The sequence below is a fragment of the Zingiber officinale genome, chromosome 5B (genome assembly GCF_018446385.1).
Source record: "Zingiber officinale cultivar Zhangliang chromosome 5B, Zo_v1.1, whole genome shotgun sequence".
In the NCBI taxonomy this organism is placed as follows: domain Eukaryota; kingdom Viridiplantae; phylum Streptophyta; class Magnoliopsida; order Zingiberales; family Zingiberaceae; genus Zingiber; species Zingiber officinale.
Window position 1 is genome coordinate 49,362,300 of NC_055995.1, and position 26,082 is coordinate 49,388,381.

General features: G+C 35.0%; 2 protein-coding genes across 5 annotated transcripts; both read right to left on the bottom strand.

Moving 5' to 3' along the window:
• Nucleotides 1-6,801: 6,801 nt before the first annotated feature.
• Nucleotides 6,802-8,623, bottom strand: LOC121987388 (CDPK-related protein kinase-like). 4 transcript variants are annotated; one of them, XR_006113549.1, is made up of 4 exons: nucleotides 8,120-8,623; nucleotides 7,301-7,342; nucleotides 7,092-7,200; nucleotides 6,802-6,913 (listed from the first exon to the last, which is right to left on the bottom strand). XR_006113549.1 is itself a non-coding variant. In XM_042541206.1 (4 exons), the coding sequence occupies exons 1-4, from the start codon at nucleotides 7,642-7,644 to the stop codon at nucleotides 6,823-6,825; spliced, it is 267 nt and encodes an 88-aa protein (XP_042397140.1). In that variant the 5' UTR covers nucleotides 7,645-8,113; the 3' UTR covers nucleotides 6,802-6,822. The 4 variants fall into 4 exon arrangements, 1 of the variants encoding a protein (XP_042397140.1); XR_006113548.1 differs by having other exon boundaries at nucleotides 6,802-6,933; XR_006113550.1 differs by lacking the exon at nucleotides 8,120-8,623 and adding an exon at nucleotides 7,674-8,113 and having other exon boundaries at nucleotides 6,802-6,933.
• Nucleotides 8,624-21,486: 12,863 nt separating this feature from the next.
• On the bottom strand, nucleotides 21,487-22,956 carry LOC121986632 (bidirectional sugar transporter SWEET12-like). The gene is made up of 6 exons (XM_042540585.1): nucleotides 22,905-22,956; nucleotides 22,480-22,724; nucleotides 22,181-22,342; nucleotides 21,918-22,037; nucleotides 21,664-21,831; nucleotides 21,487-21,537 (listed from the first exon to the last, which is right to left on the bottom strand). Exons 1-6 carry the CDS (start codon nucleotides 22,954-22,956, stop codon nucleotides 21,487-21,489), a joined length of 798 nt encoding a protein of 265 aa, XP_042396519.1.
• Between the last annotated feature and the right edge of the window lie 3,126 nt (nucleotides 22,957-26,082).

The following is a 26,082-nucleotide window of genomic DNA, read 5'->3' on the forward strand; positions in this document are numbered from 1 at the left end:
ACTAAGCTTGATGAGTATAACTCATTATGTATATTTTAGCTAGCATATTTTTGATTGAATGTAGTAAATATTTAGTTTTGTATTGGTGGTTTGCTTATATTAAAAAAAGATTGGTTGTTTGTTATTATCATGTTACAACATGAACATTAAAGACAACAGTTAGAAACATTGTAAAAAGTACGTAATCACAATGGATTTTTTTTTTGTGAAAAGTGATAAAAGACAACGATTTTATCTGTTGTAAAACATATTAAAATTATATACCACAACAGTTTATAACTGTTGTCAAATTCAAAACGAGTAAATATTATCTACCACAACGGTTTATATCTGTTGTAAAAAGGGTCTACCACAACGGTTTATATCTGTTGTCAAAATTATTTACCAGAACAGTTTTAAAACGTTGTCGTATAGGGTAAAAAAAATTTGGGGCATATAAACAACAACGGATAAAAGCCGTTGTCGAATGTCTACAAAGACAACGGATTCAAAACCGTTGTCGTAGGGCAATATCTTTTACAACACTGTCAGTTACAATGATTTTTTGACCCTACGACAACGGATAATATCCGTTGTCATAGGCCATTTTTGTTGTAGTGATTTCTCTCCTAAGCTTTAACAGACTTCGATTCATTGTCTCCACACTAGCTCTGATAATTTGTATTCCATCTTTTATATATATATTGTAGTGCTCCCTTTCAGTTTAACCTTGAGGTAATCAACCACATGGACTCTGATGGTCATTGAACAGAATATTTAGCTAGTCAGTCGGCCTACACCCTCTTTCGACTAGATTTGAAGGGGATATTTGTATTGCAGAGGTAAGGATCCACATGGTGGGTCGTTCCACATTGAATCTATGCACAAAAATGACTCTTGAGTCTTTCTGTGCATTCAATGGTTTCAACCAAATCGAGATGATTTTCGTCACTGGGTGGATTGTGAGTCATTCACTCTATTCTTATGTGAGGTGCCTCATTGGGTGGATTGCGAGTCATTCATCTTATTCTTATATGAGGTCTATTTCATTAGATTGTGGATCATTCACCCTATATATTTATGTATAGGTGCATACACGTGATGTCTTTCTTATTGGGTGGATTACGATACATCTTTTTTGGGTGAATTGTGGGTGGCTCAACCTATCTATGTATGTATAGGTGCATACATACGATGCATTTTCTTATGAGTAGATTGCGGATTATTCACTCTTACATTGAATGCATCTCTTTCGGGTGGGTTGCGAGTCACTCAACTTTATTCTTACATTTTTACATAACATGCTAGTATTAGGTGGATTGTTAGTCGTTCATCATAATTATATAACACATCCTTGAAGGTATATTACATCTCGTTTGCCCACATTAAAATTATATTGAGTTGTTGGATAAAATAAGAAGACTTAATGCATATAATATTGGAAAATAAAAAAATTAAGGAGAATAGTTAAAAATTAATTAAGAAGAGAATAAAAGATAAATGATATAAAAATATATTTTGTAAAGTATGTTGTTGATTATATTTTTATGCATATCTCTCTTATCATTATTTTGCACTTTGTACTCAATCTCCTTTTCCTTTGATCTCTAGGTTAATTGTTGAGATTTATACAAAATGTTAGTGGAGTTACTTCAGTTATGTCTATAGTCAGTTTAGTTAGTTTTTATATTTTATTTTGCTCTGACATTATTACAATTCACAATTCACGCTCAACGAACGAAACTAGTGTCGCAACAAACCTAGCTTGTATGGACGTGACAATATGGTATTAAAGCCTAGCTCTATGCATATATCACTACAAAAAAACAGTCTATTAGGGACGACAGTTTGCAACGAATTTAAAATTTGTTCCAAACTTTCCAACAAAATTTGCAACAAAATAATAAATTATTCCGAATTAGCAACAAATTTACCAACAAAATAAATTCGTTGCAAATTAGCAACAAAAGATATTTTGTCGCTAATTTTGTTGCAAGTTAGCAACAAAAAATAAAATTTGTTGCAAATTTTGCAACGAATATTTTGTTCGTTGCAAATTTTGCAACGAATATTTTGTTCGTTGCAAATTTTTGTAATGAATAGTATTTTCATCGCAAATATTGCAACGAAACTATTATTTGTTGGAACTTCCCAACAAATATATAATTTATCACAATTTTACAGAAAAAAATTTGAGGTTAGAGTTTCCAACGAATCTTAAATTCGTTGGAAATGTTTCCAACGAATTGGCAGATTTGTTGGAAATTTCCAACGAATTTGCAGATTTGTTAGAAACATTTCCAACGAATCTGCTAATTCGTTGGACATTTCCAACGAATTGCAGATTCATTGGAAACATTTCCAACGAATCTGCCAATTCATTAGAAATTGCCAACGAATTACAAATTCATTGGAAAGTATGCTGTGATTTAAAAACCCGTTTGACCGACCTAGAGACCTAGGAATCGGATGAAACAAGTTCCTATGTGCTCCTCTTGGTCTCCTGATTCTATAGATGGCCTCAAATATTTTTTTTTGAATTAAGATAAATTTATAACATCAAGGTCAATTGGATGAATTTGAATTTGAGCATGAAAGTGTTAGTTTTAAATCAAAATGGAGTTTAGTTGAACTTGGTGAATTTAAAAAATGATGTTTGAGTACTCAGAATGAAGGGAAATCAGTTTGATTGCATGCGTAAGGTTCTTGTGATTATATCCATGAATTAAAAATAATTACGGAGCTAATTTATTTTGATTTATGAATTTTTAAACTTCAATTTAATTTTTCCAACACATTGGGGATTGAAAAAATAAAGGAAAAAAATATATGAAGTAAAAAAAATATTTGAGGACACATATGAAGTCAAGATAAATAGAGAAGCACACAGGAACCGGTTTCATCTAATTCGGAGGTCTCTAGGTCGGTCAATCGTGATTTTCAGAATATGCAGGATTTCAACGAATCTGAAATTCGTTGGAAATTTCCAACGAATTGCAGATTCGTTGGAAACATTTCCAACGAAACTGCCAATTCGTTGGAAATTGCCAACGAATTGCAGATTCGTTGGAAAGTATGTTGTTGCTTAAAAATCCGTTTTACCAACCTAGAGACCTCAGAATCGGATGAAACAAGCTCCTATGTGCTCCTCTTGGTCTCCTGATTCTATAGATGAGCTCAAATAATTTTTTTGAAATAAGATGAATTTTTAACATCAAGGTCAATTGGATGAATTTGAATTTGAGCATGAAAGTGTTAGAGTTTTAAATCAAATTGGAGTTTAGTTGAACTTGGTAGATTTAAAAAATGATGTTCGAGTGCTCAGAACGAGAGGAAATCAGTTTTTTGGCGTGCGTAAAGTTCTCATGATTATATCCAAGAATTAAAAATAATTACGGAGTTAATTTATTTAGATTTGTGAATTTTTAAACTTGAATTTAATTTTTCCAACACATTGGGGATTGAAAAAATAAAGGAAAAAAATATATGAAGTAAAAAAAATATTTGAGGACACATATGTAGTCAGGATAAATAGAGGAGCACATAGAAATCAGTTTCATCCAATTCGGAGGTCTCTTGGTCGGTCAACCGTGATTTTAAGAATACGAAGGGTTTCCAATGAATCTGAAATTTGTTGGAAATTTCCAACGAATTTTGGATTCATTTGAAACATTTCCAACGAATCAGCCAATTCGTTGAAAATTGCCAACGAATTGCAGATTCCTTGGAAATTTTGCAGTGGCTTAAAAACCTGTTTGACCGACCTAGAGATCTCAAAATCGGATGAAACAACACTACAACAAACACCCTCATAGACATCAGTTTTCCACCGGTGTCTATTACATTTTCGACCGATGTCTATGAAGCTGATGTAAAAGGTCTGTCATTTTAGACATCGGGTTAAAACCGGTGTAGTATCACTTAACGACACCGGTGTTCGAATCGGTTATTAACCGGTGTAGTATCACTTAACGACACCGTTTCATCAACGGTGTAAAACTGATGTAATATTATATGTTAATAACACCAGTTTTGGCAGCGGTATACGACCGATGTAATATTAGTTAATAACACCGGTTTTGCAGCGGTGGAAAACCGATGTAATATGGGTATTTTTCAACAGCACAAATTTGATTTCCGAAACAATGAAAAACCGACTGTAACAAAAAAAAATACACAAATATTCACAAATTACACAAATATTCTTCATTCAACAGTATCCATAAAATACATAAATATTCACAAATTATATAAATAATCTTCTTACAACAGTATCCATAAAATACTCAAACATTCTTTTTTCATCAAAAGCTAATATATATTGTACACATCAAGGTAGAACATTGTGAGTCAAAAATCAAGCTAAGGCTACATTAAATTATGAGAATCAGAATCTGTTCAACTTGATATACTGCTCCATTCATCTTGCGCCTTTCATTTCCCTAATCTCACCACTTTTCACCTTCAAATGCCTAGTTTTCTGAGTTAAAACATCCACTGTTCTAATCTGTCAAACAAAATTATCATTTGGTCTACTCAACGACAACAAAGAACAAAAACAGAAGAATTATACATGCTGCAGAAGTCCTAGAATATTACCATCATAAAATTCTATTCAAAACTACAGCATATAAATTCTGTAGTAATGGTAATGGTGGAGGCATACAAAAGAAACTTAGCAACTGCAAAAAAATGGCAACAGGAATGGATGCTTCGCCACATTTAAGATATCAATAACCTTACTCTCCTTCATTGACTCGGTTGCATTTTGCAATAGGGCCTGCACAAGGATAGACATAGAAGTAAATGATAGAGGAAAGTATGCAACTGAACAATCACATTTTGGATATTGGCAAACAAATTCGACTAGACTGACCATTCGAAAGTTGTCGAACGATATGTGACTTTCTCCGTTTGATGCTAGCAGCTTAAACTATGATCTTAGATAAAACTGTGATCTTAAACAATGTTTCTTTGGACTTCAATGAGAAAAAAAATTATGTTTCAAAAAAGGAAAATGTTTTTAAGTTAATCTTAATTACCTGAAGGAATTCTGGGGACATCATGGACAAGTCACCCACAATTCCCCCCTCAACCAAAGCATCAGAGAGACCAAATGCTGCACTGATAACGCATATACCAATATAAACTCCAATCCCTCCTTTTCCAAATGTAGCAACGTCCAACTGTATGGAACCTTTCAGTGCTGAAAATTACAATCTAAACTGAAATTTTAGGAGAAATTGGCATAGAATAATAGGAGCTTACCACGATAAGGCAAAGTGAACATAGGAAAAACAAGATATAACCAGTTAAGTTGCGCAGCCTAGTGTTAACTTTTGCTTCATGGTATGTAAATATGGCAGTTGTTACAAGTGCAAATGGTTGATACACAATTGTGAGAACTCTTGTAGGGTGATACTTCTGAAATATGAAGGAACAACATCAATAAGGAACTAACATAGGTACATAAGAAATATAGCGATATCAAATTCATTATGATCAAGCTAAAAACCAAGAATAGGTTGTCAAATTTTGTTCTATGCTGAAAACTCTAAGAGGTAACCTATGAAATTTACTAGAATACAAAGGTCAACTGATTATGTTTTTCATTAGTTCTCTCCCAAGTTATGTAACTTTGTTGAAATTCAATAAAAAGATTACTCTCAAGTCGCCATAAACTAATTTGTCCAAAAAGAAAACGAAGTATTCTCAAGGATCCATGAGGAGGAAGAAGCCAAACTTAACCATACATCCTCCCAAGTACCAAGACTCTATAGGTCAATAATACATAAAAGTTTTAACCATGCTAGTGGAAAGACCTTCTCCGTTTGGTGCTACAAGATTTGAAATTTAAGCACACATTTACCGGGTTTGTAGAGTAGTAGCTCTAAGATATCCATATTGGGTTTGCCTTCTAAGTCATCTATTGCTATATCAATTTTTGAACCTTTAATTGTTAGTTTAAAGGCACCATACATTGTAGATCCCTTAACGTTCAAGACACATAGATCTAACACTTGCATGCATTATTCATTGAGTTGAAATTTTGCCTTCTAATATTGTTAAATACTTCTATCTTGTTTTCATGTTAAACCTGGTATTTAATCCTTCCCCATTCTACATTAGCATTGCTTAAGTTTATTGTGGAAATTCCATCTCATGCACTAACCCATATCAACTGAGGATATTTGGGTTATCAATGTATGGATAATTGAGAGCAATTATCAGGTCGAAATAGTTTCTTAGTAACAGTGGATGCTATAAGTTGTCACAAAACAATTTGACATATGATTCAAGAATGATGTGAACAAACAAGTAACTACTGTATAAAATTCTACAAATCCAAAGCCAACTAAAGAATAATTGAAAAGACCTGCTAGAAAAATTTGAAACAATTTCAATTGGCATCTTGAGGTGATCAAACTCAAAAATGTCTTCCAAGTAGCCAAGTTAAATATGAGTGCCACGCGATGTTGACAATTATTAGTTTGTAACCCTTCCCACTTTTCTCTTTCCAATCTAATATTACTTATATCCTACTCAAGATTATTATTACTTCTCATCATTTGTTGTTGTACTTTGATAGATTTATGTTAATGCAACAATTCTTGCATGATGCTTTCATAAAAAATAAAAGCTGAAAAAAGAGGACTCTATTCCATTATAGCAAAAATCTGTAAAATACCTAAAATATAATGCAGAAAATGATAGGTTGAATGACACATTCAAAAACTTTAGTGGCAAAGGAAACTCACAACAAATGGTACCAGAGAAAACAACAAAAGGAATCCATAACAAAATAGGATAACATTTTCATGTTTAACATCACCAAAAAAGCAATCAACTAGACCATGCCACTAAACAATGCTCACCTGGTTTAACAAAATCGGAAAGGCCAAAATCAATCAACTTCATTTGAGCATTTTCATCTCTAGTGGTGAAAAGAAAATTCTGTTGTTAAATACAAGGAAGAAATATTAACAGCGCTGAAAAATATATGTTGAAAAAGAAATGAACAGCAGAATACCCTAAGTTGCTCCTGTAAAATAAGAGATCTAAAGTAATATCATGTCTGCATAAATTGAATCAAAGTTCTCTATGATACAAACCTCTGGCTTTAAATCACGATGCACAACACCTTGAAGATGACAAAAGGCGATTACACTCAGTATTTGAATAACTATAGCTTTTGCATCCTCCTCTGAGTACCTTCCACCTCTTGAGAACACAAGGGAAAAAAAGCAATCAAAAGTTATTAATTTTCAAATTCAAATAATCAAATAGATATAAATTATGGCCAATAAAATCACTTTTTTACCTGGATAAAATTCTTTCTAATAATTCTCCACCTTCACATAATCTGGAAAAGAGAAAAACATATTGTTGAGTTCCAAATTAACAGAAGTACTACATAATTTTTTTTTAAAAAAATTGCTGCCCATCATCTTAGAAGTGTTCATTTTAAAATTTGTATGGAAAAGTATTATCATTTTTCCTTAGTGCAGGATACAAAGTGGAAAGCAAAGAGGCATATTAGTAGGATACTACATGCAAAAAGTTTTGGATATATCAACTCTATCTTGTGACATGGAACAAATATCATATGTAGAAACGTTGTTACTCATTGTTAAGTTAACTAGAGTTAATTAAGACATACTCCATGACTACGTAGACGTTAAGTGCATCCTCACATGCATCATAAAATTTGACAAGATTATTATGGTTGGACAAGGCTTTGAGGATTTACTTGAAAATATATTACAAATTATATTTTGGCATTTTTGGTTAAAAAATTTTTTCAAAAAAAAAAAAAACAAGAACCAAATATAATTAAACTATCAAACTCATCAAACCAAAGCAAGACATAGAAACCAAAATTTAAATCATGTTCTTTTCGATTTTCTACATGGAACCAAATAATGGAGGCCTCAGATAAAATGACCAACATCATTCTACAAGCCACTGCTACTAGATCAATACACTATGACAGTATGAATAAACTTGATATTCATCTAGTTAATAAATGGGAATCAGGAGGCACAAAATGTCAAAGTTGTAGCATGCGTAAGAAACAAGAAACTCAAAGAACAGGACATACAATGAGGCATAACAAAATGATTCAGGTCAAGGAGTCTACCTGTCCAATAATGACTGCTTTGACTTCATCAAAGGAAGTCAAATGAAGAGCATTAAATATAAGGTGGGGCGGAGGGTAGATAGGGACGCTGCCGCGCATCTCCATCTCCACAAACCTGCACAGGTTCTGCGCATAGGGTTTCTGAAGCTCACCGAGGAGAGCCTCCAGCCATGTCTCCTCGACCAAGAGCTCTCCCAGCTTCACATAGGGATCGGAATGAGTACCTTTCCTTGTCGCGATCCTTTCGGAACAGATACTGAGGTTCCGCTTCGATCGGGAAAGGGATCGGCCGGCGTCGACCCTCTTCGCCCTCTTCGCCTGCTCCGACATGAGTGCGGAGGGGTGTTCACCGGCGGCGAGAGGAGCGGCGTGGAGGGTGGAGAGGGGGGATTTGAGGGTCATTGATTTCGGGGAGAGGGAGATCGGGCGGAGACGCTTCGGCGAGCGGAGGAGCTCGCCTAGGGCTTTGGAGGAGGAAGCCATGGCTTCGGGATTGGAAGTTGGAAGACCAGGTAAATAATTGGGTATATTTATCATGCATTTCCTAAACCCATTGCGGGAGTATCTTTAGGGTTCCAGGACACAACGCCCCTTTTTAATCCAGCACGGAGAGCTCAAAGGCCTTCTTCAGAAGGCCTCTCCGGTGCTCGGAAAAGGTCACCTGCCGGCTGGCCAGTTTCTCTATCCTCCTCATCTACATCTTCCCCCTCACCATGTCGACCGATTAGTCGATAACACACCCGAAGGTAGCGCCGAATCCTACCGTGAGCAGAAAAATCAATGAGCAAGGAGCTCCGATCAGTCCTGGCCACACGAGGATCGACAAGGAGGGATCAAATCAGAAGAAGGAGATGAGGAATCGAGGTTACCAGATATGGGATCGAGTAAGAGTGGAGGAGGGCCACTTCTAGCGACTCGGCGATGACTCCAATCCACACAGGCAGCCTCTTCTTACCCAAAGGAGGAGATGGAGGAGATGCAGTGTGGTTGGCTGAAGCAGCAAGGGCATCGTACGTCGATCTAGGAAGGGGAAGAGGGAGATGAGGCTGAGAGAGATGGTGGACGGCACGATATAGGTTTAGGTTTGGAGGAAATATTGAAGTGTTGCAAATTTGGCTTAAGTATTGGCGGGAAAATTAAATTATTTTATTTTATCATAGACACCGGGTTTTAAAAACCGCTGTTAAAATCGATGTCTATTAACAAAAAAAAGGCGCTCATATACATCAGCTTAAAAAACCGATGTCTATGAGTGAAAATCTGCGCTTATAGACACCAATTTTTAGAAAAACCGGTGTAAAATACTCGAAGACATCGGTTTTTGCTTAAAACCGATGTTGTTCCACCGATGTCTATGAGGGTTTTTCTTGTAGTGCAAGTTCCTATGTGCTCCTCTTGGTCTCCTGATTCTATAGATGAGCTCAAATATTTTTTTTTATAATAAGATGAATTTTTTACAACAAGGTCAATTGGATGAATTTTAATTTGAGCATGAAAGTATAAGAGTTTAAAATCAAATTGGAGTTTAGTTGAACTTGGTAGATTTAAAAAATGATGTTCGAGTGCTCAGAACAAGGGGAAATCAGTTTGTTGGCGTGCGTAAGGTTCTCGTGATTATACCCAAGAATTAAAAATAATTACGGAGCTAATTTATTTTGATTTGTGAATTTTTAAACTTGAATTTAATTTTTCCAACACATTGGGGATTGAAAAATAAAGGAAAAAAATATATGAAGTAAAAAAAATATTTGAGGATACATATGAAGTCAGGATAAATAGAGGAGCACACAGGAACCGGTTTCATCCAATTCAGAGGTCTCTAGGTCAGTCAAATGTAATTTTAAGAATAGGAAGGGTTTCCAACGAATCTGAAATTTGTTGGAAATTTCCAACGAATTTTGGATTCGTTGGAAACATTTCCAACGAATCTGCCAATTCGTTGGAAATTGCCAATGAATTGCAGATTTGTTGGAAATTTTGCTGTGGCTTAAAATCCCGTTTGACTGACCTAGAGTTCTCGGAATCGGATGAAACAAGTTCCTATGTGCTCCTCTTGGTCTCTTGATTCTATAGATGAGCTCAAATATTTTTTTTGAAATAGGATGAATTTTTAACATCAAGGTCAATTGGATGAATTTGAATTTCAGCATGAAAGTGTTAGACTTTTAAATCAAATTGGAGTTTAGTTGAACTTGGTAGATTTAAAAAATGATGTTCGAGTGCTCAGAACGAGGGGAAATCAGTTTGTTGGCGTGCGTAAGGTTCTCGTGATTATATCCAAGAATTAAAAATAATTACGGAGCTAATTTATTTTGATTTGTAAATTTTTAAACTTGAATTTAATTTTTCCAACACATTGGGGATTGAAAAAATAAAGGAAAAAAATATATGAAGTAAAAAAAATATTTGAGGACACATATAAAGTCAGGATAAATAGAGGAGCACACATGAACCGGTTTCATCCAATTCGGAGGTCTCTAGGTCGGTCAACCGTGATTTTAAGAATAGGAAGGGTTTCCAACGAATCTGAAATTCGTTGGAAATTTCCAACGAATTTTGGATTCGTTGGAACATTTCCAACGAATCTACCTATTCATTGGAAATTGCCAACGAATTGCAGATTCATTGGAAAGTATGCTATGGCTTAAAAACCCGTTTGACCAACCTAGAGACCTCGGAATCAGATGAAACAAGTTCCTATGTGCTCCTCCTGGTCTCCTGATTCTATAGATGAGCTCAAATATTTTTTTTTAAATAAGATTAATTTTTAACATCAAGGTCAATTGGATGAATTTGAATTTGAGCATGAAAGTGTTAGAGTTTTAAATCTAATTGGAGTTTTGTTGAACTTGGTAGATTTAAAAAATGATGTTTGAGTGCTCAGAATGAGGGGAAATTAGTTTATTGGCGTGCGTAAGGTTCTCGTGATTATATCCAAGAATTAAAAATAATTACGGTGCTAATTTATTTTGATTTGTGAATTTTTAAACTTGAATTTAATTTTTCCAACACATCGGGGATTGAAAAAATAAAGGAAAAAAATATATGAAGTAAAAAAAATATTTGAGGACACATATGTAGTCAGGATAAATAGAGGAGCACATAGAAATCAGTTTTATCCAATTCGGAGGTCTCTTGGTCGGTCAACCGTGATTTTAAGAATACGAAGGGTTTCCAATGAATCTGAAATTTGTTGGAAATTTCCAACGAATTTTGGATTCATTTGAAACATTTCCAACGAATCTGCCAATTCGTTGGAAATTGCCAACGAATTATAGATTCGTTGGAAAGTATGTTGTGGCTTAAAAACCCGTTTGACCGACCTAGAGACCTCAGAATCGGATGAAACAATTTCCTATGTGCTCCTCTTGGTCTCCTGATTCTATAGATGAGCTCAAATATTTTTTTTGAAATAAGATGAATTTTTAACATCAAGGTCAATTGGATGAATTTGAATTTGAGCATTAAAGTGTTAGAGTTTTAAATCAAATTGGAGTTTAGTTGAACTTGGTAGATTTAAAAAATGATGTTCGAGTGCTCAGAACGAGGGGAAATCAGTTTTTTGGTGTACGTAAGGTTCTCGTGATTATATCCAAGAATTAAAAATAATTACGGAGCTAATTTATTTTGATTTTTGAATTTTTAAACTTGAATTTAATTTTTCCAACACATTGGGGATTGAAAAAATAAAGGAAAAAAATATATGAAGTAAAAAAAATATTTGAGGACACATATGAAGTCAGGATAAATAGAGGAGTACACAGGAACCGGTTTCATCCAATTCGGAGGTCTCTAGGTCGGTCAACCGTGATTTTAAGAATAGGAAGGGTTTCCAACGAATCTGAAATTCGTTGGAAATTTCCAATGAATTTTGGATTCATTGGAAACATTTCCAATGAATCTGCCAATTCGTTGGAAATTGCTAACGAATTGCAGATTCATTGGAAAGTATGCTATGGCTTAAAAACCCGTTTGACCGACCTAGAGACCTCGGAATTGGATGAAACAAGTTCCTATGTGCTCCTCTTGGTCTCCTAATTCTATAGATGAGCTCAAATATTTTTTTTTAAATAAGATTAATTTTTAACATCAAGGTCAATTGGATGACTTTGAATTTGAGCATGAAAGTGTTAGAGTTTTAAATCAAATTGGAGTTTTGTTGAACTTGGTAGATTTAAAAAATGATGTTTGAGTGCTCAGAATGAGGGGAAATTAGTTTATTGGCGTGCGTAAGGTTCTCGTGATTATATCCAAGAATTAAAAATAATTACGGTGCTAATTTATTTTGATTTGTGAATTTTTAAACTTGAATTTAATTTTTCCAACACATCGGGGATTGAAAAAATAAAGGAAAAAACATATAAAGTAAAAAAAATATTTGAGGACACATATGAAGTCAGGATAAATAGATGAGCACACAGGAACCAGTTTCATCCAATTCGGAGGTCTCTAGGTCGGTCAACCGTGATTTTAAGAATAGGAAGGGTTTCCAACGAATCTAAAATTCGTTGGAAATTTCCAACGAATTTTGGATTCGTTGGAAATTGCCAACGAATTGCAGATTCATTGGAAATTTCCAACGAATTGCATATTCGTCACAAATATCCAACAAATAATATTTTTGTTGGAAATTTGTTGGAAGAACCCTAATTATTTATCCAGACCCGGCCCGATCTATTCTCCTCACCTCTTCTCTTGACCTAATTTTTCCTGGCGGCGGCTGCGGATGATTTTTTCGCCCTTCTCTAGACTGGTAAGCCGCCTCTCTCGTTCTAGCTCTTGTTTTTTTTCCCGATCTCGCGACGTCTCTTTTTTTCCCTATCTCGCGGCATCGCCTGGCCGGTCGCGCCTTCGCCTGGCCGCGAGCGGCCGCGCCTGACCGTGACTGGTGCCTGGTCGCAAGTGGACGCGAGGTTGGCCACGGCGGCCCCTGGTAGCTCACGGCGGCATCTAGCCCCTCACGCCTGCGCCTGGCCTTAGCGCCGCCGCCTGGCCGCTCTCGCAGCTTCCTGGCTGGTCTCAACGGTGCCGAGGTTGGCCAATAGCAGCCTCCCTGTCCACTGTCGGCATAGGATGGTTGATGGTGGCCTCACCTAGCTGTTGTTTGGCGTTGGTGATCCCGCTGGCGCCGTAGGTTGGCCACTGGCGACTAATGCTGTCCGCTGGCAGCTGACAGCATTGGGTGACCTCTGTTTGTAAATCGACAAGTCATTGTTTGATGTCGACTAGTTGTTCTCGACCTTGGTTAGTCGTGGGCTGTCTGTGCCTTACAGCGGCACAGCTGTCCGGGGGTCAATGCCTTGCCGTTGGGGCCAAGATTATATTTGATAATTTCTAGACTTTTTTATTTTATTGTAAATTTAATATTATTGTTTGTGCAGGTTTGGATTTGACGTGGCTGGGAGAGACTTTCAGTTTTATTTACCTTTGTTAGGTATATTTTTTTACACATGATATTTTAATAATGATTGCATGTTTTTATTTTCCTCTATTGTATATTATTTGCAGTTGTATGTGAGCTAAGTAATATTGACCATTAGTATTTGTGTTTTAGGAGTTTTTATTACTATATTTTGTTTGAAACAGGCAACATGCAGAATGAAAGAAGTTGGATGTATAATAAAAATTTACCTGACCGTGGGGGTTTAACTGATGAGTTTATCACTGGGTTGAGACAGTTTTTAAATTTTGCATCTAGTAATGTTGAGTTTATGGATGGTAATCAGATACGATGTCCATGCAGAAAGTGTCATAATGGAAAATTTTTACCATCTAATAAAGTTTCAGAGCATCTTTATAGATTTGGTTCTACTCCGAATTACTATAATTGGACATGTCATGGTGAACCATTCATATCTGATGAGGATTATTATGGACACAACATACAAGTCTCTAGGGATCAAAGTTATTATAATCAATTAAATTCATATCAAAGAATGATATTTGATGCAGCGACTCCGAATTTAATTCCTGAACCACATGGTGCCAGTTCTAGCTGCCCTCCAACAGTTGAGCAAATGTTTACAACATATGCATCACCATTAGAAGAGGTACAAGTACCAGGTGTTGATGAAATTGTGGATAATGAAACATATCTTAAATTTCAGGAAGTGTTAAGTGTTGCAGATGAACCTTTATGGACTGGTTGTGACAATCATACTAAATTATCATTCACCGCAAGACAGTTGAATATCAAGGCAGAGTCTAATTTGTCGGAAGATAATTTCAATAAGTTTGTTCAAGCTATTGAAGAGGCATTGCCCCAAGATAATATACTGCCTAATGATTTTTACAGTATGAAAAAACTTACGAAAGAATTAGGTCTTCCGGTGGAAAGAATTGATGTTTACAGAGACGGTTGTATGCTATATTGGGGAGATGATGCAGATGCAAATGTTTGTAGATTCTGTAATCAAGATAGGTACAAGATCTCTAGAAGGAGTCAACAACGACGTAAATCATACAGTTAGTTATTTTATTTGCCATTAACTCCTAGGTTACAAAGGCTTTATGCATCAAAGACCACTGCTCAACACATGACTTGGCATGCAAATCATCGAACAGAGGAGGGATTAATGTGCCATCCATCAGATGTAGAGGCATGGAAAAATTTTGATAGAACATATCCTGAATTTGCGAAGGAGACTCGAAACATTCGGTTAGGTCTTTGTGCTGATGGTTTTGCTCCATTTAGTAAATCAGGAAGACAGTATTCTTGTTGGCCAGTTATATTAACTCCATATAATCTTCCGCCTGGGATGTGCATGAAAACACCGTATATGTTTTTAACATTAGTTGTGCCTGGCCCGCAAAATCCAAAGAAGTTAATAGATGTTTATATGCAACCACTGATTGCAGAGCTAAAACAACTATGGGATGAAGGGTTTCCTACATATGAAGTCCATACTAATCAGATGTTTGTTATGAAGGCTGCTCTTCTTTGGACCATTAGTGACTTTCCAGCTTATGGTATGCTATCTGATTGGAGTACTGCGGGAATCTTAGGTTGTCCAATATGTATGGAGAGATCAAAGTCGATCAGATTGAAATATGGGAGAAAGCCGAGTTATTTTGATTGTCATAGACAATTTTTACCATTAAATCATAATTTCAGAAGGAATAAAGATGAGTTCACTAGGAATAGAATTGAAAGAACACCTCCGCCATTAAGATTGACAGGTCAAGATATTTGATATAGAGTGCGTCACTTTCCATCTGTTATTGAAGAACCACATGGTACAACATATGAATATGGAAGCACTCATAAATGGACTAAACAGAGTATATTTTGGGATTTACCTTATTGGTATAGTAATTTAATTCATCATAATCTGGATGTAATGCATATTGAGAAAAATGTTTTTGATAATCTCATAAATACAGTGATGGATATCGCCGAAAAAACAAAAGATAATTTGAATGCAAGAAAAGATATGCGACTAATTTGTAAACGACCCACTCTTGATGTGGATGAATGTAGTAGGGGACCAAAGCCAAAGGCAATTTATACATTGAATAAAGAACAGAGACATGTTGTTTGTGAATGGTTGAAATCATTGAGATTTCCTAATGGGTATGTCTCTAATCTTGGGAGATGCGTCGATATGAAGGAATTCAAATTGATTGGTTTGAAAAGTCACGATTGTCATATATTTATGGAAAGACTTATTCCAATTGCTTTTAAGGAACTCTTACCAAATTTTGTATGGGGTACAATTACAGAGTTAAGCATTTTCCTTCATGATATTTGCTCAACAGTTTTGAGATATTCACAGATGGAGAAGTTAGAAAGAGACATTCCAATTATTTTGTGTAATTTAGAAAGAATCTTTCCACCTTCATTTTTTGATTCAATGGAACATCTTTTGGTTCACTTGCCATACGAGGCCAAAGTTGGAGGACTAGTCCATTTTCGATGGATGTATCCATTTGAAAGGTATATTTTGTTTTATCTTATATACTTCGTTATTAATGCGTTGTAAATTTATAACTTTTTTATATATATTCATCTAATACAAATTGTTATATTTCAATCAGATTTTTATATCATTTGAAGAAAAAAGTAAAAAATAAGGCACATGTTGAAGCCTCTATTGTTAATGCATACATTGTGGAGGAAGTAACAACTTTTGCATCGTATTATTTTGAGCCTCACATTCAGACCAAAAGACGGAGACCTAAAAGAAATGTTGAAGGTCCTATTAATCCCAATACGAACATATTCTCAATTTTTAATTATCTTGGTCGACCGAGTGGACAATGTAAGCAAAGATATTTAATTGATCAAGAATGGCGAGCAACCCAGACATATGTTTTACTTAATTGTCCAGAAGTATCACCATATTTCGAGTTAGTATATCTTTCCTATTTTTTTTTATCGTAACTTTTTGGTATTATAATTCAATTTTTTATGATAGGATTTTTCAAAACTTGTATTCTGATATGCCAACACTAGAGTTTGATCGTTTTATGCGATCAAGAATTTGCACCTTGGTTCAAATCATATGTAAGTAATTTTTACCTTGTATTCTAATTTATTGTATTGGTATAGTATATTTTAACTTTTAAATGAATAACATATTCATTTGAGTTTAGGTTTATGATAATCAAGATCACCTCGAACATCAAATGTTATTTCATCTATCTTGGGGTCCAAAAGCAATGGTACGCACTTGGCCAGCATATTTCATAAATGGATATAATTTTCATACTCAAGAATATGGAAAAGGGAAGACTACAATGAATAGTGGGGTATGTGTTCAGTCATCCAATGATGGAGGTGTAAGCAATGATTTTTATGGTCTACTGGATGAAATTATAGAGATAGAATACCCTGGTCCAGAAATGCGAGTTATCTTATTTATGTGTCGTTGGTTTGATCCTATCAGAGGGATGAAGGTGCATCCACGTTATAATTTGGTTGAAATAAATCATAAAAGATTATATAAGAGATATGAACCTTTTGTTTTGGCACAACAAGTGATTCAAGTGTTCTATGCTTCATACCCTAGCTTGAAACGTGATAAAATGGATTGGTGGGCTGTTTGTAAAACTAAAGCATGGAAAAAAAATAGAGGAACATTGGGAAGACATTGCATATCAACAAGAGGAGGTTGTAAATACATTTCAGATCGAGGAATATATTATTTCAACATTACGAGATCCCAGCGGAGTAGTGATAAATGTGGATGCCAGTGAATTTCATGAGGTTGATGATGATGATGATGAGGAGGAGGAGGACGAGGAGGAGGAGGACGAGGACGAGGACGACGACGACGACGACAACTTTGATTTTTAACATGTACAATAAGTTTTTTTTATATTTAATTTTAATCTGTAAATTTATAAAATTCATAGTTTAATTAATTATCTACATAATATCTCATTGTTAAATTTATATATGTTATACGTGTGCTATTTTTTTTTCTATAGGTCATTAGAGGTGACACATTATCACTGCAGATTCTCTCTCTCTGATTTTTATATTATGGATATTGTAAGTTTTTCATATTTCTTCAGCAAGCATTAAGTTTTTTAATTTTTTTTATTCTAATTTTGATTTTTGGTTGGCAGTTTCGACGGGCACGCCATAGACGACACCGTTCAAGCATTGGCCAGACTGATTCACCATCTGATAGGAACCTACGCCCTCCCATCAGGCAGGACCTTCACATGGCCAGTCGCCGTCAGGACCTTCTCGTGGGCAGTCACCAGCAGAACCTTCTCATGGCCAGTCGCCGGCAGTACCCTCACGTAGACCGTCCCCGGCAGGACCTTCATGTGGCCAGTCACCGGTAGGACCTTCATGTGGCCAGTCACCGGCAGGACCTTCACATGGCCATTCACCTTCCCCACTTGAGTCGCCGATACTTGCCAGACACTAGACTCGTAAGTATTAAAATTATTATATTTTAACTATCTTAATTATTTAACGTTGTTTATTGTAATTTTATGATAGATTTGAAAATTCAATAACTATTGTTCGTGAGATTAATCAAATTGTGAATAACTTTTGGAAAGGAGAATCAATGTCATACTCAAGCACTCCAGCACCCACAAAAGAACTCTGGTGGTGCGAGTTTAAGGTATAACTAATTTATTTTATATATAAAACAATTACGTTCATGTATAATCTATTGTTTTTTTTTTCATTTCAGCGATTATTTAGTTGGGACCCTTATTTTGAGATGGAAGTTAAAAGAATTTTCAAAAAGAAATGTGGTGATCACATTCGCCATGTATTAAACCATGCCAAAAGTACTGGAAAAAAGTCTCCCTTTATCACGACGGACAATTGGGTTAGGATCTGCAATTTTGCGGAATAAAATAAATCAAGCTTATAATTCTGGAGACTCACGTGCAATATATGCAGGAGGATCTATAAATATCGAGGAGCATTCACGTAGATTGGTAAATTTTCAACTCTACAATTAGATTTTTAATATATTTGATGTTATTATATTATTTCTAACCATATTATTTTTAGTCTAGGGATTTGGGAAAAGAGCCTGATTTTATAGACACTTTCGTCCGCACTTTTAAAAAAAAAGACTAGACTTGGAGTGGAGATAGAGCTAGAATAATTAAGGTTTGATTTAATCTTTAATCATAATTTTAACTTAGATTTTATTACTTATCTATTTGCTCTAATTAAGGTTTTAATTTTTCATAGGAGAGATATGATGAGCTATCATTATCACAAAGAAGTTCAGGTGATGGCGATAATATTGAGGGATCTGAGCCGTCTGTTACTAATAATTTAGATTTATGGTTAGAGGCCAGTGGGGGAGTCAAAGGGGGAAGGATAATAGGTATGGGTTCTATGAGTAGAATCCATAATGTTCCTCGAAGATCTTTATCTTCTTCTACCCCACCCGCAGTAACGACACAGATTCATAGCTTAACTAAAGAGATTGACAATTTGAAAGGCATAATATCTCAAAGGGATCAGCAAATTTTAAAAATTCAAAAACAAAATTCACAAAGAGATCTAGATATGGTTGAAATGCGCAAACAACAAGCCTTTCTTTTACAACAATTTAGATCGGGTCCAAGCTATATTCCTCCTGGTATTGGTGATGATGCTAATGATGATGATGATGTCGATGATGATGTCGCTGATGATGTTGATGATGATGCATGAGTGTTTGTAATTAGAATTTTTTACTTCTTTTATTTTATCGATTTTATAAATTATTAATTTTTGTATTTTGATTAGTATTGTTATTTTTGTTTCAAACAGGGTTGGTAGGTGAAGATGATGGTGGTATTGACGTAAAAATATGTAAGTCTTTACCTATTTACTTTTGTGTTGGTTTATAAGATTTTCTTTTTCTTTGTTTATATTTTGATGTAGGTAGAAGAAGGATTTGGACTGAGAAGGATCTCCATAAGATTATCTTCTACTCTATCTTTTTCATGTTCTTGTATGATATTGGAATTTGGATACTATGACATGTTTGTTGTAACTTTATTAGTGTTTGGTTTAGGGTGTTAGTTGTAGTTGTATATTGTTGTAGTTTGTATTGTTGGATGATGATGTGTTGTATTGTTAGTTTTATGCTTTTAGTTTAGGTTGTATATGGAACAACATGTTTTAATGGTGCATGTGTTTGGGTTTATATTATTGATGTTTGTATTTATTTTGTTGTACACTAATATGTTAGTTGATTTTTTATTTATATTTGTGTTATTGTGTTTAGTGGTGAATATGTTGAATCTGTTAATGTGTTTAGTGCTCTTATATATATGTTGAATCTGTTTGAAAAAAAATGTAATAGGAAAAAATATTGAAATTAGATAGGGCTGGATGTATTTTTTTTATTTTTGGGACGAATTTTGCAACGAAATTAGATTCATTGGAAATATTGTATTTTATCGGAATACTGCAACGAAAAATATAAATTCGTTGGAAATTTCCAACGAAAATATAAATTCGTTGGAAGTTTCCAACGAATTATGAATTCGTTGGAAATTTTCAATGACTATGAATTTTGTTGGAAATTTCCAACGAATTTATATTTTCGTTGGAAATTTCCAACGAATTTATATTTTCGTTGGAAATTTTCAACGAATATGAATTTTGTTGGAAATTGCCAACGAATTTATATTTCGTGGGCAATTTCCAACGAATATGAATTTTGTTGGGAATTTCCAACGAATATGAATTTTGTTGGAAATTGCCAATGAATTTATATTTCGTTGGCAATTTCCAACGAATATGAATTTTGTTGGAAATTTCCAACGAATATGAATTTCCAACGAAAATATGGATTCGTTGGAAATTTCCAACGAATTTATATTTTCGTTGGAAATTTTCAACGAAAATATGGATTCGTTGGAAATTTCCAATGGAATTGCATTGTCGTTGGAAATTGCCAACGAATTTATATTTTCGTTGGTAATATTGTATTTTGAAACTTTTCCAACAAATAATTATTTGTCGCAAATCTGTTTGCAACGAATACGTTTTTTAGTTGCTAATTCGCGACAAATTTGAGGTTCGTCGGAGATTTTTCATGCTGACATTTCCAACAAATATTTATTTTCGTTGTAGTTTTTCCAACGAATTTTGGTTTTGTCGCAAAGTTTCCAACGAATTTTGCAACGAATATTATTTTCGTTGCAAAATTTCCAACGAAATTATAATTTTTCGTCGCAAATTTTTGGGACGGCAGATTTCGAACGATTTTTTTTTATCGTAATTTTCATCCCAAATCCAATTTCCAACGATTTTTTTTTCTAAAATTTGTTACAAATTTTGTCCCTAAGTGACATTATTTTTGTAGTGTATATACTTGGATGAAATCCTAAATAAAAATATTCCGTTCATTTGCTTCTTAGCCTATGTCAACTAACTAGTTAACTGAATTTTCATTAGTTGACCAAATCAAACCACAAATCTGACCAAATTAAACAACAAACTTTTTCATTTTGGATTTATCGATAACCGAAGTACTTCAATTGACGTGTGACACTCTAATTCTGACCATACTAAAATTGAATCTATGTTGTGCCTAGAGATTCCATATTTTTAGGACTTCCTCATTTGGTTAGCACAAAAGACTTCCTCATTTGTTTAGTATAAATTAAGCGAGACGTATTGGAACTTTCAATACCGATGATCTATTTACTAGGACTTTAATATTTTGTCGATCTTAATTTGTCGGACTTCAACTACTAACTCTCTATTATTTTGGACAATATTCTTTGGTTACTCTCTAATATTGACATTTCATCTCAGCTTTCTGTGCTAATCAAGCACTAAACATTTAATCAGAAACCAATTATATCTTTTAAGTAATATGAGAATTGCATCGATACAACAACGATCGATACCACAATACGTAACGCATTTATTAATTATTTTATAATTCCCCAAATCCCAATACGTGGGACAGGCACATTGGCGGCAATGCCTATAAGTAAACACAACAACAAATAAATATCATGCTCACGAGATATAAACTGAAGATGATATGCTGAATGACGTTGAATGTAGATTCTCTCTCTCCGATCCTGCCGCTCTACACATGTGGTTGTACCTGAGCAAGCTCGCAGGAGTTGCTCTTCGCCTCAGGAACCTCCATGTCCGCAGGCGCTTCAGTGCCCTGGTTCCCAATCTTTGAACATCTCTCTTTGTCATGGTTCATATACATCAAGTATATGATAATTTGACCAACTCCCAATAAGAATCCAAAAACATTTGGTATCTGGAACACAACAAATTGAAAAATAATTAATGGGATTCTTGATAGTGGCTTGAAATGTACATATTGATTTAGATACTACACTGTACCGCAACGAATAAATCTCCAAGAAGAACCCCGTAGCTGAACCATGCAACCGCAGATAGCGTGAGGAAGATGGATAGTGAAACTGGCATGTACTCCACACTTTTAGTTCTTATTACCTGCCTCTGAAACAATATTAAAATACAACTTCATGTTATATTTGTATACACAGGAAAAGAAATACAATCCACAGAGAGAAAGCTATTAGAAAGAAGGGCATTAAGAATCAGAGAAGTTTGTTTAACAAAGGAAATGGTCAATCGCTTACGATGATAGTGAGGGGAGCTATAAAGACGGCGACAGCTAACGACGCACATATCCCTCCTGTAATCTGATCTCGTTTGCTTTCCTTGATAAATAGGTTACTGATGAGAAGTAGGGAGCCAAATATTCCCAAATTGATCAGCAGTATCAACTTCATCGTATATACCTGAATTAAGCAAGAGAAAAAAAGGGTCTTATTTAAATGCAAAACTAATTAATTAGTCATAAAGTATCAGATGGAATTTGATCCTGAATGGATCTAAGAGAATCCAAATATATATTTGTAAAGGATAATTAAATTACCCGAGATTTTGATGGAGCATAATAAAGGAACATGATGAGAAAGATAACTTGGACTACGCAAGCGCAAATGTTGATGGTGAGCAGGAGAACGTCAAGTGTAAGGATGCCATAGTAAACCCACATCGTCGCACTGAATAATACAACCACGTATGGAAATGAATCGAATGATTCGGTCGACTTGTTCTTGAAGATCCTGTAAAATGTTGGGACGGGGGAAACCACCACCATACCGGAAATAAGATTACCTGAACGAGAACAAAAAAAATCAGTCCTACGTTCATCAGCAAACAATTAAACAATTAATACTGTCGCTTTAATTATTTCTTTCGTCGTTGTCCAAGTACATTTCTCCACTTATTTCTTTTTTGCACGTACTTAAATGACTAAATTTTACAAAGGGCAATGAAGGTTGTGTATAAATTCACCTATGAGTCCCACCAAGGTTAGAACAGGGTTTTGAATTGTAATAACCAGCATCTTCGATCCACGAGAGTTTCTTCTCTCTCTCTTTCCTCGGGAGTTGGAACAGATCTAGAAGAGAAAGGAGAAAACTACAGGGGCGGAATGCTGTGGCTGTATAACTCAACTCGCAGTGCATCCACATTCCGTCTTGGCTAGCTTCTCTTTATATAGAAAAGAAGATGTGGGCGAGCAATTAATTCTTTGTGATTTTTGTTTGTCATTTTCTTAATTAATTTTTAATTTAAAGCATGAGTTGGCACAAAGAATCAAAGATCAGCAGGAAAATTTCGATTTCATATATTGTGGTAAAGCATGCAGTACCATATATTTTGCCCCATCTTTTGGCAACGTCGTCGTATCGCTTTACATTTTGCCGAAGGTGGGTAAAATATATCTTCTTTTATTAATTACCTCTTTGAAGTAGGAGTGAATATAATCAATATGAACTCATCGCTTTTGGTAATGGGCGAATGTATCACACGATGAATTTGATTGGTTACCACTTTCAGAAATTCTCGAGTTGGTTAATTTGCATTCACGTGGGTTACAATTAATTCAAAAATAATGATATCGTACGTGTCTCTTATCCTATTTAAAAAATTTATAGTTTGAAAAGTGGAAATTAAAATTAATTAAGTACTTATTAATTGTAAATTTTTAATTTTGAAAATAATTTAAATTTATAAAAATAGTAAAGAGTAACATAGTAAACATTGTAAAAGGATCAAGATATTTTAAAATGAATAAATTTTTGTTACAAATTTACTGATGTTAATTAGATAATTGTTTCTAATTAATCAACAAATTAATCAATGATCAAGCCAATAGCCAACATTAAAAGTTGGCTTAGAACCATCTGTAAATTTGCGGCTAGAAATGAGATTACAAATGATTTCTACAAATCGACAGCCAATGTGTCAACACGGCCACTAACATTTGGAATGACGTAGGAGCTTTCTTTAATTTGTCTTTTTCCTCCGATAATATAGCATCACTTTGCGTCATATAAAGTCTTTTTATATTAGTACACATTATTCTATCATTCAAGTGAGATACAATGAGAAAAAAAATTAATAAATCCAATTAATCTAATTAATTATTTAATGATTGATTTGATTCTAATAAATTTTTTTACTAATTATCAGGGTAAATCAAAAAACGCTTATGATGGGTAACCTAGAAATTTAGTATCTTTTGATTGCGCATCATTTTTGGAGGAAGGAATGAGACTCTACGAGATATTTTAAGAAAGAGCCTGTATATCTCTTATATTATAGGAGATATGAGGTTTCTCACTTTTGATTTAATAGTCTGTTGACGCTGGACAAGAAAAGCAATTAATTTAGAGGGTAGAAGTTTAGAGAGAAATTGTATAGAAGACAAAAAAAAAAAAGCGATAGATAAGTGAAGAGAAGTCATCGTCTCTAGGTTTAACTGAATAAAATTTGATTAAAAGTAAAATATCATCCATTAACATCAACTAAATAATTATTTAAATAGACCTAAACTCCTAAGATGTAAAAAAAACAAAAATAACACTAAGAGAAAAGACAAAATACAAGCCACCCAAGAGGCCTTAAACAATAATTTTTGGATCCAAGACTAGGTCGTCAAGGGTTCCTCCTAATAATCAATTGTAAATTTCTACACGAGTTTTGATTTGATAAGATGTATGTGTTGTCTCACCGCAAGTGCATAGTTAAGTCGTAAAATAATAAAATATCAATCTCATAGAGACTGTTGACTAAGCATTTGCTGAGTTTGCGAAATAAGCTATCTAAACTATCAAGATTTGAATGTTTGAGAACTATGTGTGTGGCAGGTAAGTGTCTACCTCTAGAAGCATAAAGAATATAGTTAGATAATGACTTGACTAGGCTTGGCGATTGACACTTGAAAATTTTAGGTCACTCATCGCACCGAGCATAGAGAACTATTTCTTAGGCTACATTTAACTAATTTTTATATCTTGCTCACCAATGAAATAATAAGATAGGATTACATTGACTCACTAGAGATTATGATGCGTTATTTCACCACATGAGTCTAAATTATAGGTTTTTGTTTGAGGACAAGTAAATGTTTAAGTATGAGAGTGTGAAGTGTGTAAATTATGCATGTTTTTAGGTATTGTTTATTACACATCTATTTGCATTTTATGAGCATGATCTATATTTATCGTACTCTATTTTATTATTATATTATACTTCCACTCTTTTGATTTAGAGATATGCTTTCTTTGTATTTTGATTGATAGGATACTTTTTGGAGCAAAAACGGAGCAAATCTATTTGCATTTCATGAACATGATTTGTAACGACCCGGCCCTTTGGCCTCTTCGGCGGCCCTTGTGGCGGCCCTTATGTCGTCGGCCCATTTGGCGACCTCTCATGTCGTCGACCGACGACCTTTTGGCCGTGTCGTTACTCACTAGGACTTTCCACCCCTGGTCAGTGGATTTTTGCCTTGCCCAGGATTCGAACTCTAAACTTCCAGGCTTAAGTATTAGAGTTTATGAATCCTGGTAACCAAGTGACTTGGTTACCAGGATTCATAAACTCTAATACTTAAGTCTGGAGGTTTAGAGTTCGAATCCTGGGGAAGGCAAAAATCCACTGACCAGGGGTGGAAAGTCCTAGTGAGTAACGACACGGCCAAAAGGTCGTCGGTCGACGACATGAGAGGTCGCCAAATGGGCCGACGACATAAGGGCCAACGGTCGACGACCCGAGGGTCGCTAAATGGGCCAAGAGGGCCGGGTCGTTACAATAAAAGGTGCCTTTTATTGTAACGACCCGGCCCTTTGCCCTCTTGGGCGGCCCATTTGGCGACCCTCGGGTCGTCGACCGTCGGCCCATTTGGCGACCTCTAATGTCGTCGAACGACGACCCTTGGCCGTGCCGTTACTCACTAGGACTTTCCACCCCTGGTCAGTGGATTTTTGCCTCCCCCGGGATTCGAACTCTAAACCTCCAGGCTTAAGTATTAGAGTTTATGAATCCTGGTAACCAAGTGAGATGATCTCACTTGGTTACCAGGATTCATAAACTCTAATACTTAAGCTTGGAGGTTTAGAGTTCGAATCCCGGGGGAGGCAAAAATCCACTGCCAGCAAAGGGTCGTCGGTCGACGACATGAGAG